This window comes from Vulpes lagopus, chromosome 4, assembly GCF_018345385.1.
Source record: "Vulpes lagopus strain Blue_001 chromosome 4, ASM1834538v1, whole genome shotgun sequence".
Classification (NCBI taxonomy): domain Eukaryota; kingdom Metazoa; phylum Chordata; class Mammalia; order Carnivora; family Canidae; genus Vulpes; species Vulpes lagopus.
In genome coordinates this window covers 60,335,693-60,355,209 of record NC_054827.1, presented here as the reverse complement: position 1 = coordinate 60,355,209, position 19,517 = coordinate 60,335,693, and the positions used below count along the sequence as shown (strand labels likewise).

The following is a 19,517-nucleotide window of genomic DNA, read 5'->3' as shown; positions in this document are numbered from 1 at the left end:
CTCACAGGGGGCCGCGCAGACCCCATAGCACATCTCAGGCACCTGACACAGAGGAGGTCCTGACGACAGTGTGGGCCCTTGACACGGGAGGAAACGCGGAGAGCTCCTGCAACGCTAGCCCCACACCTGGGCCCCCAACGGGGATTTCTCAGGCCAGATTCTCACTTCTGGGGTATGAATTCTAGGGGCACCTGGGGGCTCAGGGGTTGAGCATCTGCCTTCAGCCTGGACGTGACCCCGGGGTCCTGGGATTGAGTCCCGCATCAGGCTCCCTGCATGGAGCCTGCTTCTCCCTCGGCCTGTGTCTCTGCCTCTCTCTCTGGGTGTCTCAGGAATAAATAGATAAAATCTTTAAAAAAAAAAAAAAAAGCCTTTTATACAAGGCGCTGATTCATTATCAGTAGGAGCCACCTATAACCTTAACAGGTGGAGGCTGTTAGCGTTCGAAAGCCTCGGAGAAAGAGCTACCCGTGGGCAACCAAACACTTCACCTACGCCAGGCTATCGCTCTCTGACCATAAAACCAGCACCCACAACTCCTGAGGTTCTGGAAGGCCAGGCCATCACTTATCACGAAAGACATCAAACGTTTCCCTTCTTAACAACGGGTTTTTCTAAAGAGACGGCGGCGTGTTCCGGGCCCTGCGCGGGCCCCGTGCGGGCCCCGTGAGGCAGGGAAGGCCGCAAAGAGCGAAGCCGCCCCCGCCGCGCCTGCACCCACCTCTGCAGATGCCCGCCCGCTCGCCTGGACCACGCGGCCGCCCACACGCATGCCCCAGGCCCTGAAGGCCATGTCCAGGGCTCTGCTCCTGGCCTGCGGCACCCCAGGGACCCTTATCCCGCAGCATAGGGTGCGTGCTCCAGGCTGGCTGCCCGTCCTCTCGCCCCTGAGGGCTCCCTCACGATGCTCCACAGCAGCCACAATGCTTGCATTTCAATGAATTTGAGAAGCCAGGTTTGGGTCAACGTGTGGAGACCAACGCAGCGTGTGTCAGACAGCATGATGATGGTTTTAGCAGTGCAGACACGGACACGAGCCTTTGCGGCAGCTTCGTTTCAGGGACAAGGGGCCGACTCACACGTTCTCTCCACAAGCCTCAAAACGTTTTATGTCCCAAGTGGAAAAACAGCCCAAAGGCTGACCAGCAGCTCTCCTTCTAAATATAAAAGTAAACATACTCTTCCCGCAGGTCCCCGATGATCCCATCACCTGGGGAAGAACCTCAACGGCCCAAAGGTCAAGCTCTCAGGTATCCACGCGTCAGCCTCCGACACAGGTAAGGGCACCCGGGCAGGTGAGTCGTACGGCATCAGAGAGCAAGCCTCCAAGTGAACATGGGGCCATCAAGGCGATGAGCGCTTACTATTAGTCGCTCTTTTACTGATTATCTCTGGTTTCGAATTCAGGACCCAAACCCAAAAGTGGGTCGCAGAAGGGGTGTTACAATCCTAACTCTGACCCTGACCCTAACCTCAACCCTAACCCCAGACCCTGACCCCAACTCTAACCCCTAACCCTAACCCCAACCCGACCCTGACCCTAATCCCAACCCCATCCCTAACCCTAACCCCAACCCTAACCCTGACCCTGACCCCTAACCCTGACACTAACCCCGACCATAACCCCAAACCTAACCTGACCCTGACCCTAATCTCAACCCCAACCCTAACCCTGACCCTGACCCTAACCCCTACCCCTAGCCCTAACCCCAACCCTAATGCCAACCCTGACCCTGACCCTAACCCTAACCCTGACCATAACCTGGACTCCTACCCTGACCCTAACCCCTAACCCTAAACCCTACCTCAACCTCTAACCCTAACCCCTGACTCTAATCCTAACCCCTACTCTGACCCTAACCCTAACCCTGACCCTAACCCCAACCCCAACCCTGATCCTGACCCCAACTTCAACCCTTAACCCCAACACTGATCCTGACCCTAACCCCTAACCCTAACCCCAACCCTAACTCTGACCCCGACCCCAACCCCTAACCCTGACCTCAACCCTCAGAGGACAGGCTGCCACACGCCTGGGCTCTGCAGGCCTTGGGACCTGCTGCACCAACCGCATGAGGCCCCACCGCTGCAGCGTAGCAGTGCTGGGACGGGGTTCCCTGTGCCCCTGGGCACCCACTACCTCGCCCTGCGCGGCACAGGCTCCGTCTACCAACAGGACGCACTGAGACACCACGAATTCTTTCTCATGACACAAGGTTCCCGCTTCTCGCACGGATATTGGAAGAAGACCCAGTTGGCCCCGTCCTGCGACGTGCTTGCGTCAGCCTCAAGGCCAAGAGTAGGGACTCTGGAGCTGGGCTGCTGGACAGGGACGCTGCACCCGTCCTGCTCCCGGGCTGGGTCCCCTGGACACAGACCCGGCCTCCCGGAACCCTAGCGTCCTCGCACGTCATGGAGGATACCGTCGTCAAGACAACTGCCACGATTCTGTGAAGCAACGGATGGAAGACCTTTGGCATGACACGTGGCACCGGGGGCACTGGGGACACCAGGCAGCTGCTCAGCAAGGTCCAGGCACGGCCACCGTGTTGCACCCCGCAGGCGGGCCCTGTGCTGCAGGAGACCCGACGGGACCCACAATGCAAGGTACCCCCGGGGGGACGGCAGGGGATCAGGCTGCGCCCAGGGCCAGCACAAGCCCGCCTGGGGATCACGACATTGCTACACACAGGGATCGTGGCAGCAAACGGGCTTCTGAAGATGGTGAGCTTTACCGCATCTGGGAAACCCTAAACTGAAACCTGAAAGGCCATTTCGGTCAAGTTTCTTTTGTTTTCTCCCAAAGATGGGGAGGCAGAGGGCTGGGTGGGGGAGAGGGAAAGAGGGCACCCTGAGCCGTCCACAGGCAGCCTGGAGCCCGTGCAGGGCGCAACCTCACGACCTGACCCTGAGCCAGGACGCCCATCCGGCCGCACAGCCAGGCGCCCCACCAAGGAGCGTTCAATCAACCCCTGTCATGCTTCTGCAGGGAAACCGAGGAAAACAACGTGAGCCCTGGGCCCCGGCGCGCAGGCACGTGGACAGTGGGACTGAGCATCATTCCCTCCCGGGCGCGCCCTCCCCCCAAGGGGAACTCGCCCCTTACCTGCACCGGTGCTTGTAGCCAGCGGATCCGAACTTGCTGAGCCTTCTCGACAGCGAGCTCGATTCATTTTCTGGCATTCTACGCATTTTTAAAAGAAAATCAGACACAGAGGCGTCAGTGTAGGTGCTCAGAAGATGCTACGTGGACAGCAGGGCCGCCCTGGTTCTCGGCAGCTCACGTATTCACTGACACGTCGGCAGGAACCCGTGAAGGCCGCAGCTGCCTGACGTCTGAAGTGCGGCCCCCGGGGCTCACGCTCGAAGCACATGCAAGCGCTCAACATCTGCACCCTGTCGGGCCCATCCTGTCCTTGAAGTCATACCCACCAACCAACTTGCTTTCTCTCCTTAAATTGGGGACCTTGTCCCTGTGCTGAGTCCCCCAAGGCCATGGTCTTCACGCAGACATGACGGTCTCATGCTTTCCTACCCCGGGGCTCGCCTGCTGACTCCTAGGAGGTGACTCGGTGAGGCCCTGCTAACGGCCAGCGATGCCTCGCCCCTGCCGGGCCACCCCCTGCCCCATACAGACCCCGTAAAGGACGCGGGGTATCACATCCGAGCACTTCTCCAGCATCCGGCCGCTTGGTCTGAGCAAACCAACTAGGAGTGAGGGGAGCGACCGAAGCAGCTTTAGATTTAAAAGCAACACGTGAAGCTCGCTACCTCGCCTCACAGGATCCGGGTTTGTCTCTGCAGCGCACGGATGCGAACCCGCAAGAGCCACTACGGGGCAATGGGCCACCCTTCGCCTCGTCTCCCTCAGCCTCCGAGGAGCGCACCACGCGGTCGCGGCCTCTGACTCTCCCTGCCGTGTCCCTCCCTGCTGGCATCGGCCCGTACACTCCCCTGGTCTCGCCTCATCCTCCTGCACTGGCTCCCGCTGCCCTCAGTGCGCTGGGAGGACCCCACACGCAGGCCACGGCACCTGCTTCTGTCCTCGCGGCCTCACCCGGTGCTTCTGCGTCCCCCGGCACGTCTGCGGGGCCAGCACTGGTCCCCCCAGGCGGCCTGCACACCCAGCCGCCCTCCCCACACCTGCACTTGCACAGCTAGTGAGCGGGAGATTCAAAGCTCGCAGGCCCGCAGGGCGTGGAGCCTCCACCAACACCAAAGCTGCGCTTTATCCACATATATATGAACGTCCTTGACCGACCCCTCCTCGAAGCTGGAGAGAAGGAGGGATTGTGTTTTACCGCGCGCCAGAAAATTAGCTCGCTGAAAAAAATAGAGAAACACATCTAGATTTCCACTGCACACAAAAGAACTGTCATAAACGCAAATCGACGTTCATTTGTGAGCGCGACGCACAGAGCCTGCGCAGCAACGCACCTGAAGAACGTGTGATGTTCCACGCTGCACTTCCAAAGATGCTTGCAGGCCGTTTTGCTTCGAGCTTCAAAAAAGAACGAGGTTTCGTTGCACTGGAAGTAAAAAAAAGAAAGAGAATACGAGTGACCGGGGGCCATGATCGCATCCCGATGACAGCAAGTGGAAACCGACCCCTGATGCCAAGGGGATGCCCGTGAGCCCAGGGCTCCACTGCCCTGGTATAGGACGTGCAGGCCAGGTCTACATGGATGACTAGGGATGCCTGGGGGGCTCGGCGGTTGAGCACCCGCCTTCGGCCCAGGGCGTGACCCCGGGATCGAGTCCCTTGTCAGCACGGAGCCTGCATCTCCCTCAGCCTGTGTCTCTGCCTCTCTCTGTGTCTCTCATGAATAAATAAAAATAATAAAAATAAAAATATAATAAAATAAAATCTTTAAAAAATAAATAAAAAACAAACCGATGACTAAAGAGAGTCAGGAGGGGCCGACGTGAGCAGTGCCACCCGAGCAGCTGCAAGGACGCTGGATTCCGCGTCCCGCAGCCAGGCATCAGGTGAATCAGAGGGGATGACGACGACGACTGGATCCCGCGACAGGGGTAAAGTACGTCACGGAACACATTGAGCGTCAACTAGTACTTTAGCCCGGTGGTCACTCACCTACGTCCGACACATAGGAAATAACTCTAATTGCTACACTCTTGAAAACTGTTAATTGTTGAAAACGATTGTAATTGAAGACTCTGATTGTTATATTATACAAAATACTATTTTTTTTTTAAGTGACTGAAACGCAAGTACTCGAATAAACCGCAGGATCTGTGAAGCTCCGCAACGGGCTTTCACCTGACACGGACCTTGCGAGCTCACGTGCAGACGCGCCCCGGGACGTGGTTCCTGCGGGCGTGCGGACACAGAGTTGCCAAGGCCAGGGTGACTGGATGGGCCTGCCCACCCTCTAAGAAGGACACGACAGCGCAGGCATGAGTCTCCCCCACGTGCGCCCGAACGAGAAGCTCATCTGCAGGATGGCAGGCCAGTCCACGCAGCCAGCGGCAAGGCCACCCGGAGCCCCAGAACCTCGCGCGGCCGGGGAAGGAACTTCAGACAATCCCGGGGGTCCGTCCTGGGAAACGTGACCCAGTGAGTGAAGGATCGGGGCTTGGGGTGGCAAGGGGATGGGTGGCAAGCTCAGGCTGCTTCGATTTTGAGGCGCCCACGGACGGGGATGCAGACGCACCGAGCAGCCCCCACCGAGGACCCCACCACGGGCCTGAAGCCCGGCTGCAGGGTGAGGCCACGCGGGCTCCGAAAGGAGGTGACGAGTCTTCAGGGGCGTTCATGAAAGGGGCAGGGATCAGGAAGTCAGGGCTGCGGGGGAGAAAACTCCATGGATTCACAAAGGGTTTCTGCAAAAGCAAGGGACTCGGGGGGCGGGCATAGACGGGAAATCACGGCAGGTCTTGGGGGGCTCTTGGGGGGACGGGAACGCTGGCAGTGGAGGGCCTTCCTCCTCTGCTTCCCTTCCCTTTAACACACAGTGGACGCACACGGTGCCAGTGCCGGCAGTGATCCAGGGGCACGCGGAGAGCCACGGCTGCCCCCACCGTCTTCATCCCTGACGCGGCCGCTGGTAAGACACCCGACCACGACAGCCGCGTGTTCTCGACTCACTGGGTCACCCCAAGAAATGACGCACGGCTGTTCGCTCTAAAATGATTTTCCCTGTGATTCGTCGTCAGCATAAATGGCTAAGAAAGTGCGTACAGACGGGCTGTCCCGTCCACTGCCCAGTCACCAGCTTTCAACGGTGACAGCACCGCCGGGGCCAGGGTGTATGGACGCAACCACTGGGGCTGGGGAATCAAGGATGCACCGCCGGGGCCAGGGTGTATGGATGTGACCACCAGGGCCAGGGCGTGGGAGACATGATCACTGGAGCCGGGGTGTATGGGGATGCGACCACTGGGGCCGGGGCGTGGGAGACGTGAGCCCTAGGGCTGGGGTGTATGGACGCGACCACCGGGGCTGGGGCATGGGGCATGTGAGCACTGGGGCTGGGCCATATGGACGTGACCACCGGGGCCAGGGTATATGGACGTGACCACTGGGGCTGGGGCATGGGAGACATGAGCACCAGGGCCAGGGCGTATGGATGCAACCACAGGGCTGGGGTGTATGGACGCGGTGGCCGGTCAGCGGAGCTCTGCGACACGGACCCTTAAACACTGTAGCAAGAGTGTCCACAAAGGCATTGAGACTCACATGCCCGGGAGCAAACTGCCAAACAGTCACCTCATTACCTATCACCCAGATTTCCAAAAATGGAGGAGAAACCAAAAAAAAAAAAAAAGATTTCATCTTAAAGCAGATCCCCTCACATGTCTCTCGGACGGGTTTTCATTTTATTCTCCATAAACGTCTATATTCTTGTTCTTTTCAAGCGGAGACGCAGGCACAGGACATTCTTATGTTTGTCCCGCCTCCGAGGTCACAGTGGTGACCTTGGGTCCACGCATCGGGAATCGTTCTGGAAAGATCAGTGCTTCTAATGGCAACAGTAAGATGCGGGCATCGTGGGTCCTGGAAGAGCCAGCGGCGGGGCAGGGGTTGCCAACCCCCAGGATCCACGGAGGTCGAGGGGAGGGGACCGGGAAGGCTGAGGGATCCAGGCGACAGCTCGCCGGTGCCTGCACGTACTTGCTGCATGTCCGGAGCATGGCCTGGGGGCCCGACGGCCGTCAGCGGGGACACCACGAGGCAGCCCCCTGCTGGGAAAGCAAAGGCGAGGACCGGAACTTGGGACAGACGCCAAGACAGACGCTGAGACATGCCCTGGGGCCTACGCATCTTGAAAAACGTCACGCCAAACAGCAAGCCTGAATGAGCAGGGTTGAATGTGGCAGTACGGGGGGAAAGTGGGCGCCATACATGACCCCGCGGGCCCGTGAAGGGCCCAGAGCGCGTCCCCCAACACAAACCACCTTCTTCCTGGGAAAGGAACTCGGCGAACTGTCCTCTTACTCTTTCTTTCTGTTTTCCCGTCCGGGGAACTGACAGCTGTGGTGTAGAGCTCATCCTGTGTCCTATTTGAAGACATTCATGGACGCAAACCCAGGAATCCAGACGGGTTCCGGGTTCCTGTCACTCCATCTGTCCCTGGGCTTCTCTTTAGAGAAACCACGGCATTCACTAAAGCGTTGGCATTTCTGTCTGCTACTTGCGGGTTCATTCTTTTAAAAATTTTGTTTCATTTAAGTTCAATTACTTAACATGTGTCAGTCTCGGGGGTTCAGACTCACCAGCCTCCCACGGGACCTGGTGTCCCCCATCACCCCATCACCCCAGTGCTCGTCACCCAGTGACCCCTTCCCCTCAGCCCCCCACCCCCTGGAGCGGCCTTTGTTTCCCAGAGTTAAGAGTTTTTAGGGTTCGTCTCCGTCTCTCGTTTCATCTTATTCAGTTTTTCCCTCCCTTCCACGTGATCATGTTTTCTTCCTACAATCCCACACGAGTGTCATCCTGCGACAACGGCCTTTCACAGATTTATTTTCTTTCTTTTTTTTTTTTTTTTACAGATTTATTTTCTTAAAGGTACCCTTTACTCCCAGTTTACAAACATTACAGGTTCTTAGATAATACGTGTTACTCAAGCTTGTTAAAATGAAGGCAAACCTGGTAAAAATCTACCGACGCCCAATTTAAAAACGTCTTCCAGCAGAATTTTTCCTCCCCCAAAATAAGCGGCCTATGTGATTTGATTATAGAGAAGGTCAAGACATGTAACAGCAAGTGAAGCCGAGGTGAAAACCAGGCGCCGTGGCTTTCCCGCCGTGGCGCCGGCTACCCTGCAGCCCAGACTGGGCCAGACCAAGGGGCCCCAGCAGCCCTAAGCCTCGTGAGGCCAAGACAATCCTGATTCAGAGCCGTGGCCAGGAAGGCATCTATTTTAATTCCAACTTCAGACTGGGAGCATTCAACCTCAAAACAACCCTGAAAGGCAGACTTTGTCGCTCTCACTCTATAAAGAAACAGAAGCGGACAGCGGGGGGGGGGGGGGGCTCAGCGGTTGAGTGCTGCCTTCATCCCAGGGTGTGACCCCGGGGTCCTGGGATCAAGTCGCGCATCAGCATGGAGCCTGCTTCTCCCTCTGCCCATGTCTCTGCCTTGGTCTCTCTGTGTCTCATGAATAAATAAAATTTTTTAAAAAAGAGGGGATCCCCGGGGGCTCAGCGGTTTAGCACCTGCAATCCTGGAGTCCCGGGATCAAGTCCCACATCGGGCTCCCTGCATGGAGCCTGCTTCTCCCTCTGCCTGTGTCTCTGCCTCTCTCTCTCTCTCCAGGTCTATCATAAATAAATAAATAAATAAATAAATAAATAAATAAACAAACAAACAAACGAACGAATAATCTTTTTTAAAAAATAAAAAAAATAAAGAAAGAAATAGAAGCTACACATTACCTGGTGAATCGTCCAAAGTCAGGACAGCAGGAGGCCTGGACCTAAGCCATGCAATTCGACCACAGTCCTAGCAGCCACCACCCAACCTGAGGGACGCCCCGTGGCTGTCATGTGGCACCACGACCCGCACCCCAGTAATGGGGCCACGCTCAGGAACGCCTGCGGGAGGGCGTCACGTCCTCACACGTTGTGCGGGAAACACAGGAGGGCGCAGGAGCTCCAGCCGGAGGAGGGGACGCGGGAACACCTAACAGAGCTACGCGGAGCACTCACACCCACTCTGGGGAGCTTACCCCATAGGCACTCCTGCGACAGGACACACACACGCAAGCACAAAGGCACTGGAGGAAAACGTATGATCGCAAAGTGCCGAACACCAGCTGCCTATGTGCGCGTGAGACACGGAGCGCATGGACTACGTATGCGCCCCCTAGGAGCCCCGCGTCGCCGCACTAAAGGACGGGGAGCGCTCGATGGACTGGACCGTAGAGGGCTCTTACGGCCTGAGAGAACGCAAAGCACCGAGGTGAATGGCAGCACTGCCCTGCGGGCAGGAAAGTTTTCCGTGTGCTTCGCTGAGCAGATCGAAGCACAAGAGGGATGAACCATCCAGCACGGAGGCTGGCGACCCACACACAACGGTCAGGAAACAGGGACGGAGGATGGGGATTAGTCACCCTGCTCTGTGCTTTTGTGCAGGTTTGGCTTTGGGAAGCATGTCAGCCCCGGCCCCTGAAACGGCCCAAAGTCACCCGTGAGCAGTGACCACACCTAACACCCAGATGTGCACCTTTCCCCCCCGTAGACAGAACCAGGGCTCGCTGGAGACGTGGCTGCTGATGGGGTAGAAGTGGGGCAGGCGCACAGTCGGTACAGGATGCACCCGAAACTCCGTGGTGCACCAAAAGAGGGAGAAAATTATGCAAAAAAGGCCAAGGTTAGGTCAAAAGGCCCAGAAGGTCCTGCTGAGCACGTCTATGATGACCTGGGAGCACACAGGTGCGGTCACGGACTGCACCCCCGGCGGGGGAGGCAACCAGTGCTCGTGCAGGTGGGGCAGGGGAGGGATGGCGTGAGGCCAAGGGCTGACTGGTGTGTGGCAGGTGCACACCAAGGGCGGTGGGGGGCGGTCACAGCAGGGGCAGCCCTCAGGGGCCCCTCGGCTTACAAGGAAGTGCTGGAGAGGGCCGGGGTACTTGTGCTGAGTGAAATGACCTCCCCGCGGATTACTTACTGACTGTAAGGGAGGAAAAAGGGAACCAGGAACTATTCAGCGCAAAACGGAGTCGACGTCCCAACTAGGTGACCCAACCCCATGAGACCAGGAGACAAGTGTTCGCCACGTGGCTGCAGACGCAACAGCCCGAGGAGGGCACGGCCGCGGATGTGGCTGCCAGTCGGGAATACGGGACATGATGGGTGCACATGACGGGAGAAGTTTCCTGGTTTGGTTTTTAAAGATCTTGTTTATTCATGAGAGACAGAGAGAGAGAGAGAGGCAGAGACCCAGGCAGAGGGAGAAGCAGGCTCCATGCAGGGAGCCCGAAGCGGGACTCGATCCTGGGACCCCAGGGTCACAGCCAAGTGTCCTGCGGTTCCACCGAGTGCATCCTGCCCTGGACCCACTGAAGCTTTTACAGTTGTGTGACCCCGAGACCCCCGGATCACCCAGAAAACAGCCGTGTGTGGGGAAGGAGAGGAATGGAAAAGGGAAGGCAGTGAAACCCTAACAGGGACCAGATGGGAGGCCAGGGGCGGGACCCCATCCTCTGCAGTACTTTCATTTTTGCCACTTTGTATGGATTTGGCGTTACCGCCACAGGACAGAACATCCGTACATGTTTCGTTCCCCCGAGGGCGTGAAAGCCCGTGAGGCGAGCGAGGTCGCTGGGCTTGTTCACAGTGCAGTGCTCTGGCCGGGACTCCGTGGGGCTGCTCCGCGCTGGGCCGGGCCGTCTCCGCACCGTGGCTGCACCTGCCGCGGACCCACAGGGTGTTCCTCACCCAGCACCTCAGCTTCCCTCCAACCCCCGCCGCCGCCCCAACGTCAGTGGCAGCTGATGGCCTCCATGCCCAGGTCTCTCACAATAGGGAACGTTCCCTGCCCCACCTTCCTGCCTTCACACGGGGTGACGTCCTGGTGCCCCCTGGAACCACGGCCTCCAGACCCCAGCTGTCGCCCCCAGCGTCCAGGGCTGTCCTTCCAGAATCCTCTATGCCGCCGTCACCGAGGTGTTGGATGGACCCTCCTCGTCACAGTACCCCTGGGCTCTTAGTTCCTCCAACTTAAGAAACAAACTGAAACCTCCTGGCCCACTGCCCCGATGGCCACGCTCCCACGTGGCCCCATCACACCGAAACTCAAGAGCTGCCAGGTCACCCTCGCCCGGTCCCACCCCATCCACTCTCCAGTCTCTCCCTCAGAAACACGCATCCGGGGTGGTCTCTCCTGGGAGTGCTGCAAGCACCGCGGCAGGCTCACATCTGCAGGGGGACCCCGCCTGGGGGTTCTCAGGGGGCGCAGCCTGGGGCTCCCCCTGCAAGCTGGGAAAGTAGTCCCATCCACACCCTCCCACCTTCCTGCGTTCAGCAGCTGCCCCATCCCCTCCCGACCTGCCACCTTCAGCCTTGGCCACAACACAGGGCTGTGGTTGGCCCACCTGGTCCAGCCGGTCCCCCTCCCACCCGCCCGGGTACTGCCTCTCGGCCTCCTCCGAGTCGTCCACCGGGTGGCCCAGTGGCCGGCTCTGAACTCCAGGCTGTGCCAGCACTGCTCAGTCTCCGCATCCTGCCCGGGATCTGGTTCTGAATGCCAGACTCGTAGATCCCACTCATTAAGTATCTTCGCTTAGGGACAACGTCTGCCGGGGGGCCCAGCGTGGAGCACCCGCCTTGGGGTCAGCGCGTGGCCCCGGGTCCTGGGATCGAGTCCCGCGTTGGGCTCCTACAGGGAGCCTGCTTCTCCCTCTGCCTGTGCCTCTGCCTCTCTCTCTCTGTGTCTCTCATGAATAAATAAATGAAATCTTAAAAAAAAATAAATGAATACACGTCTCCCCTCACATGCCTAACGGGATGTCAAATGCAACGTGTTACACGTGGGACCCCTGGCCTTCCTCCCCAACCCTGCTCTACCCAAAGCTCCTTGCCTCGCCGGCGAGCAGCCACAAGCTTCCTGTCTTCTGGCCGAACACCGTTGCGTCAGCAGGACTCCGCTGTCCACACCTCCCCACACCCGGGAAGCCGTGCAGCTGCATCCAGAAGCCACCAGTTTCTCAGCACCTGACATGTTGCTACCTGGTCTGAGTCATCAGGCTCTTTTGTCTGGGAAAGAGCATGATTTATTTTTTATGCATTATTTTTATTTTTATGTATCATGTTTTTAAGATTTTAACTAATCCCTACACCCCACAGGGGCTCAAGCTCAGGACGTCGAGCTCGAGAGCTGCTCGCTCTACTGACTGAGCCCCCCGGGCGCCCCTTGTCTGCATTCCTTACATAAGCATGAGCCGCTCAACGGGTGAACAGACAACAATGTTCATACTCCAGGAATTCTCTGAAAAGCAACCATTTGAGACTTTAAAAGAAAATGTAAACCACTTCTAATAAACACGTATCCTTAAAACCAAATGCTAACACATAAGCGGTGAAATAGTGATATTTTCATTAAAATCACGACCCAATCAAGGATGCCGTATATTACTAGATCATGTAACGCCGTTCCGTAAGTCGTGACCAACGCGATGAAATATGAAACATCAACAGCAGAAATGAGAAGATGAGTCGCATTTTTACTTGCAAGCGACATCACTAGATACCTACAAAAATATATGAGAATCGAATTAAGAACCCTTGGCTAGCACCCAAGAATCCAACAACACAGCCAGGGCTGAAATCAACGTAAAATTCCATGATTTTTGCTTCCAGCAGCAGAAGCAGTTGTAAGACACAACAGGAGGAAAAACTGGATCCACGAAATCAAGGGAAAAAAAGCCAAATGCATGAAACTAAAACACATTGTCAAACACCGTGCAGGCACATGTGAATAAATATAATAAAAAAGGACACGGATCCCCGGGTGGCTCTGCAGTTGAGCATCTGCCTTCGGCCCAGGGCGTGACCCTGGGGTCCCGGGATTGAGTCCCGCGTCGGGTCCCTGCATGGAGCCTGCTTCTCCCTCTGCCTGTGACTCTGCCTCTCTCTGTGTCTCTCGTGAATAAATAAATAGAATCTTAAAATAAATAGACAGATAAATATAAATAAATAGAATCTTAAATGCTTATGAAAGGATATTAGATACGAGACCTGTGTACAGAACCGCGTAAGAGGCAGCCTGCCTACATATGCAAGACGTGTGCTAACGGGGCAAAATCTGAAAGGAGCTGCACCAAAATAACAATCACTGCCTCTGACTTTGAAAAAGTGATTCTCATGGTCTTTGTATTTCCCAGACTTTCTACCATCACCATGGAAGCCCTTTCTCCTAAAAGACTTTATTTTCTGGGAGGTACTACTGGAGGCACAGGGCCAGTTCTGAAGCCTAAACAATGCACAGGAGCATGATGGTAACAAGCCGCTGAGCCCGTCAGGCGACCTGGTGTCCGCAAAGATGGGTTCTGAGCCGCCGACAACCGTCGCTCCCTTGAGGACGAACCACCAAACTCGAATGGGACTCGGTTATACCCAAGGAAGAGGGAACCCGTCACTTGCGAGTGGAGGGAGGGTCAGCTCATGCTGGTGCATGCTCCGCGGATCAGGCTGCATCATGCTCTGGGAGACACGCAGTCCTGACAAGCGGGGCAGGCGGTGCTGGTGGCACCGCGTGAGCCCGGGCGGCCCTCCCGTGTGCTGGGCACCCACAGCCTCCCTGCGCACCCGGGCCTGCTGCCTGGGCTGCCGGGGCAGGAAGCAGAAGGAGCGTCCCAGCTGTGTTCAAGCTCTTGGGGACTCGTGGTCCAGGGCATGGGTCCGGGGGGGGGGGGGTATATTCAACCTACGGTCCCCATTAGGCCTAATAATCAACCTAATGCTACGGTTAGGTAAGCGGCTGCCTGACGGAGAGACACCCCAGTGGCGACAGAGGCAGGCTGCCCAACGAGACGGCCCAGGACACGGAGTGCTTTGCTTACATGACTGTCCTAGGGTAAAAAATAATAATAATAATAAATTCCCTTTGATTGGAGCCTGAGTTCAGCACCGTGCAAGGGATTGATGGCACCAGGTAACACGCAGCAGCACGCGACGTCTCAGGCGGGCCCCAGTACCCACTCCTTGTGCATGCTGGGCCAGAGCCGCGTGCGTGGAAACGAGGTCACACCGTGGACACCGCCATTTAAAAAAAAAAAAACACACACAAAAAGTACCAGTTCTGTTATTTTTGTTTTCACCAAATAATGAAGACTCTAAAAGACATTGAAAGTTCAAGTGTGGCTGCAACTACGGTAAAGTTGCAAGGTCTTTCTGAGTCAGGAGACCTTTTAAGGCTGCCTTAGGACAACATAAAAGTGGTTGACCAAAGGGCCCCAGTCATAGCACTAAGGTATACGGGGGAAAATGTCCGTGAATAATAGTGGTGCTGCCACAAAAAGCCTTATTTCTTATAACATTCCTACCAAAAACATGACCTGGTTTTTCCAACACATGGAGGAGGCCTTCCTCCTTGCAGTGAGTCCCGTGAAACCAGGGGCAGGACGGGGGAAAACCACGCGGCAGATGGTGGTTGATGATGTCCTACTCCACAGATGGTTACCATTCAATCCTACAGCGCATCTTTTAAGGTTGACACGTCCCATCAGCAGTTGAACAGAACTAGACTGTTATAGGCTATTCGGACGTGGGTGGATCATTTTCTTTAAAATCTGGAATTTCCCCTCCTTACATGTTAAAACTCATTCCAAGATCCACGTTTAATCTCATCAACGAACAGCCGTCAGTCACAGCTGAGTGAGGGGTCGGGTTTTGTGGGTGCACAGGACACAGCGTCCACATGCCGGGTCAGCGATGGGGGCACGGGCTGCGTGCGAGCACCTGCTACCCATGAGACGTCTGAATCTCAATGTCCATTCGATGCCATCCACTTGGCTGTTTGGTCCACACAGAACCACTACCAAAGCCACACAAGGATGAGTTCTCACACATGGTATTTTCACTAATTTATCCCATAAATGCAGCTCTGAGTAACAGCCCCTCCAGGGAGCGTTACATTCACAGGCGGATTAAAAGGAAGCTTTCACATCCTCGCCATTTTTTTGGCGCCGTTTCTTAAGAGCTGCCTGTCAAGGCCTGAAAGCGGCCGCGGGCTCCCGCAAGTACGTGCCCAGTACCCCAGCGATCCCGTGGGATGCTGCCAAGCTTGGGGCACCTCTGCCTGCCTCACACTCTCCTTTAAAAGCATCCAGGATTTCCCATGCGGTGCATCTACCACACTCAACTAGGGAGACAACAGAGGTGGGACTCCCCACAGGTCCTTTAATGTAGTTTGGGACAAAATCAGGACCCTCTTCGTCTCATGTGCAGCTGCACGCTTCCAATGATACGATCCCACCTTCGTAGATAGGTGACTCTAATCATGACGATCATCTCCTATTTTCTCTTGTGCCCTTGGAAGGGTTTTTTCCTCTTTGCCTAAACTACCAACCGGCTCACTCACTCGTACTCGCTCCCCTTTCCCTTCCTGGACAAGAACTCGTGCACCCGAGTCGATTATCCGGGCTCCACACAGCCGAGCCACAGAACACGGCGGTTCTACTTCCCAAGGCCTTTCGCGTCATCAGGGGGCAAAAACCACTTCCCTCCCATTAAGCCACGCACTCAACGGAAACTTACGTCTTTTCCCAGCACTCTGAGTTCAAACTGTGTCTCCTTGAAGTGAACCTTTGTGATCCGTGGCCTGAAAAACAAAGCAGGTGGTGGGGGTGGCCTGGTTTTGTAAGAATCAAGCTTTCAGCAGTTCGGGGAAGCTTCCGGTAGAAATGAAGGGCTCATCCCCGCTGCTCTGCACGAGGAGGGCAGAGGGTTCCCTGCGGGTCACGCGCTCTGGACGCCTCCTCGACGGGGTTCCGTGCATTCTCCTGGGCTGCTCCAGCGATGCACACAAGCCTGCAGCCCCAGGCCCGGCATGGGCTGCAGTAGCCTGCCCGGCCTGAAGGCCTCCCTGCACAGCGTCAGCACCTACACTGCAACGGGGACGGAACCCGATCCCCCGCAATCTGCAGGGCTGGACAGTCCGGAGCCAGAGCACCCAACATCCACAAGGAAAACGCAGACCGAGATGCACCCGGAGAACACTTACCCGGATTTCACTCCATAATCCATCGACCCCTGGAAATGGTCTTCCCGCCAACGAGCCCCCCGACGCCCGCATGCCGCGCAGGATCCCAGTACCGCCGCTGCCCCCCAAGGTCTACTCACCAGAAATACTTCCCCACTTGCTTTTTATTCTTGTAGACGACGACACCAACTGGCGTTAATCCTAAGAAGTACTCAGATTTGTTTTCTCCCTGCAGAAACAGACACGTGCCTATAATCGACGAATTCATTCGCGGCAAAGCCCTTTGTCGAGCTGAGTCTGGCTGTAATACTGGGTCGAGCTTCTCAAAGACTAGCTAAGCTCTCGTAGTCGCTAGCTTGCTGCTCTTTTTTGTTTTCCAAATTTATAACGAAACATTTTCTGAGTATATTCACCATTCGTGACTTTAAGACGACTCGAAAGAGGTAAAGATACCATCTCCCGTGCTAAAGACTCAAGGCCCTCACTTTGCAGGTAATGATAAATCCTAATGAAGAAAACGAGATTCTGAAATGAAAAAGTCGGGAGTGGGCATGAAGGACAGGCACGCGTCTATATGGGTTTTATTTCTACTCTGAGGTCAAATAACAGCCTGCAAAGTCATATTCCCAGGGAACATAAGGCAACCAATGTGTTTTGAAAGAATACCAGCTGTTGCCCACTTTTAGTTCTAAAAATTCAATCTTAAAGGAACGTACAGAAGATTCTAATGAATCCCGTTCGTTTGCCATGAATTCCTAACATCCACAAAAGTGTTTATGAATCGGGATAAACATTACACAAATGCTGAAGAATTTTGCCGGACGTTGTTTCTTTACACATTTCCTACAGAATGTATTTCTTAAAAAACTAAAAGCCTGATGTGGTTTACAGGTGTCTCTTAAATGGCAGTGACACAGAGCATGTAACAGGTAACGAGACTGGAATCTAAAATATCTGGGAACTCCCACTTCCCTGAAATACATAACTTCTACTTCCATGTAAAAGTACACTCGGGGATGCTGCTGACTCCTTACAAACAACGAGACGATTTCTTGTTTTAGGAAACTCTGATGTGTACAAGACACACTGAGAAATGAACGCACGAATGCGTTACTCGCATTGCGGTTTCATTAAGGTTCCCTAAAAATCACGTAATTTACTGGCCATCGTGCACCCATAACCTGGAGCCCTTCATATTCCTGTAAAGAAGGCGGCACCTGGCTCCTTGTCTCAAATCATTAAATTTGACTGTCTCTAACTAAACTCTTTCATAAAATGAAAGGCGGGACATTTCGACCTCGCTGGCAAAGAATTAACAATTGGTGACCTTAGAGAAGCGGCTTTGGGGCTAAGACTTGGGTCTAGAGCACCCAACACGGACCCGGTGTGACTGTTCGCCGACTGCATTCGGCAAGCTTTCATCAGCTGCTGGGGAAAATCTGCAAAAATGTTTCTACTGCTGCGGCGGCAGTGACTGCAAGGAAGCAGCGCCCCTGACACTTAGGAACCTGCACATCCAACACAGGCCCACCAGCTGCCGCACCCGTACTGGTGCCCAAAGCCTACTTCTCTGGAAGGTGATCTCATGAGTGTTTTTCAGCCATAAAGTCTACTTTTGGAAAATCCTCCTGTTTTCCGTCTAATGCAATCAATTATAGACCCATTTTAAATGGCTCTGACGTTTAGCTAAGCCCTCCAGAGCGGTTATCCAGATTGTGTTTTCAAGCCCAGTTAATTGTCTCCTACACGTGGAAACGTAATCACAGACTTTTAAACAAAACTCATTAGGGTTGAATCCACGCAAGAGATTCTTTGTGCTCAAAGAGCACTGATGGAAAAGCATCACGTGCTTGCTAACCGACAGGATGGCAGCTTTCCTTTGGGGGTTTCGGTGACTTTTTAAGAAAAATGTCATCAGCTTAAAAATATCTCGTGTTAATTAAATGCTACTCACGTAGACAGGATGGAGGTCAACGCCGTACATCTCCAGGGACTTGGCGGTCCTCAAGTAATTCAGTTCTGCCTCGGAAGGAGTCTGACCCCTACACTCAGCATAAAAACAAAGAGTCTGACTTTACTCAACGGTACAGGACTTACAGGCAACGTCCACCATCTTCACCCCAGTCACCAGAACAATAAACCATCCTCTGTGTGAAGCAGACTTCAGTCTTGGTTATTTCAAGAAGCCCCTTACCTTCGTGGTGACACTTGCACTAAGTGCATCTCGTTCACCAAGCCCAGTTTTGCTCAGGATGGCCAATCCCAATGTCCCAGCATCTATTAAGAATTTTGTTTCAGAAAACCCCAAAGAGGTTAAGAATATAAGCACTTGAATTAAAAAGTTCCTCCTTTACAACGAGCTCAGTGTCTCCACCAGGACAAAAGGCGTAAGAATGGTTGCGGGTGGGGAGAAGAGGGTGGGCTCCCCGGCACCTCGCTGGGGTCTTGGGAGACTCTCCTGGGTGCGTACGTAGTTTGAAAATGCGCTAGAATTCATGATTTAAAAAAAAAATAAACTTGCCATTTTCTTGATTCAAAGTATAGAAATCATCCCCACATCTTCATTGGTGATAATACACGTAAATGGTACTAACGAGCATGAGCATCTGCCAGGAATCGCCACAGATGAGTGGAACCGTGTGTGTGTGTGTGTGTGTGTGTGTGTGTGTGTGTGTGTGAATGTAACTAACACAGGAAAACAGATTTTTGTTTAACAAAAGGAGCTATGAAAAAAAAATTTTTTTTTTGATTTTTAAGTCCTGCATGTCAACCACGGTACTCTGCAAACCCAGCAACCACACCGTGATTTTGAAAATCTGTGAAGAATCTTCATTACAAATTAGACACGAGAAAGCTCCCCAATCTCGATCGGGCTTTGATTCTCTTTGAAATAACAGACTGTCAGCACTGTCACAGAAAACACGTAAGGCCCTTTACCCAAAGCTCCTCGGTAATTAAAAAAAAAAAACCCACGTAACTGTCCTTTGAAACTGCAAGAATTAGTATTGTCACGAGGTGCCGAACACCCTGCTCGCTCACGTTGCAGCAGGTGCTCCCTACGTGTCCACCTCAGCGAGGCCTTAAGGCCAAGGGCTCGGTGATCAGGCCGGAGAGCTTCCCGTGGCTGCTAATAAATACGACAGGGAAAGCCTGGGTTCCCTGATTGCGGTTCGGCGGCTGACCTCTGCTGCTACTCACTGCGACACATCCTTCAGGCAAACATTTTTTGTTGACCAGATTAATTCTACATTTTCCCCCCCTTCACTGCAACAGATTGGAAACCAAGCAAACTCAGGAGAGAATGCTGCATAGGAGGCAATAAAGCAAAGTTAATCAGCATAGAGGATTTAAC

The 19,517-nt window shown here is 54.5% G+C and overlaps 1 protein-coding gene across 2 annotated transcripts in view; it reads right to left on the bottom strand.

Annotated features, from left to right (window-relative positions):
- Window positions 1-19,517, bottom strand: part of EPB41L4A (erythrocyte membrane protein band 4.1 like 4A) — a 177,794-nt gene that overhangs the window by 55,125 nt on the left and 103,152 nt on the right. For both annotated transcript variants that reach the window (XM_041753860.1, XM_041753859.1), the window contains 5 exons: window positions 18,120-18,207; window positions 16,306-16,394; window positions 15,721-15,784; window positions 4,438-4,529; window positions 3,107-3,184 (listed from right to left, as the gene is read on the bottom strand). In XM_041753860.1, the coding sequence (XP_041609794.1) occupies window positions 3,107-3,184; window positions 4,438-4,529; window positions 15,721-15,784; window positions 16,306-16,394; window positions 18,120-18,207 (411 nt within the window). The remainder of the gene's footprint in view (window positions 1-3,106; window positions 3,185-4,437; window positions 4,530-15,720; window positions 15,785-16,305; window positions 16,395-18,119; window positions 18,208-19,517) is intronic.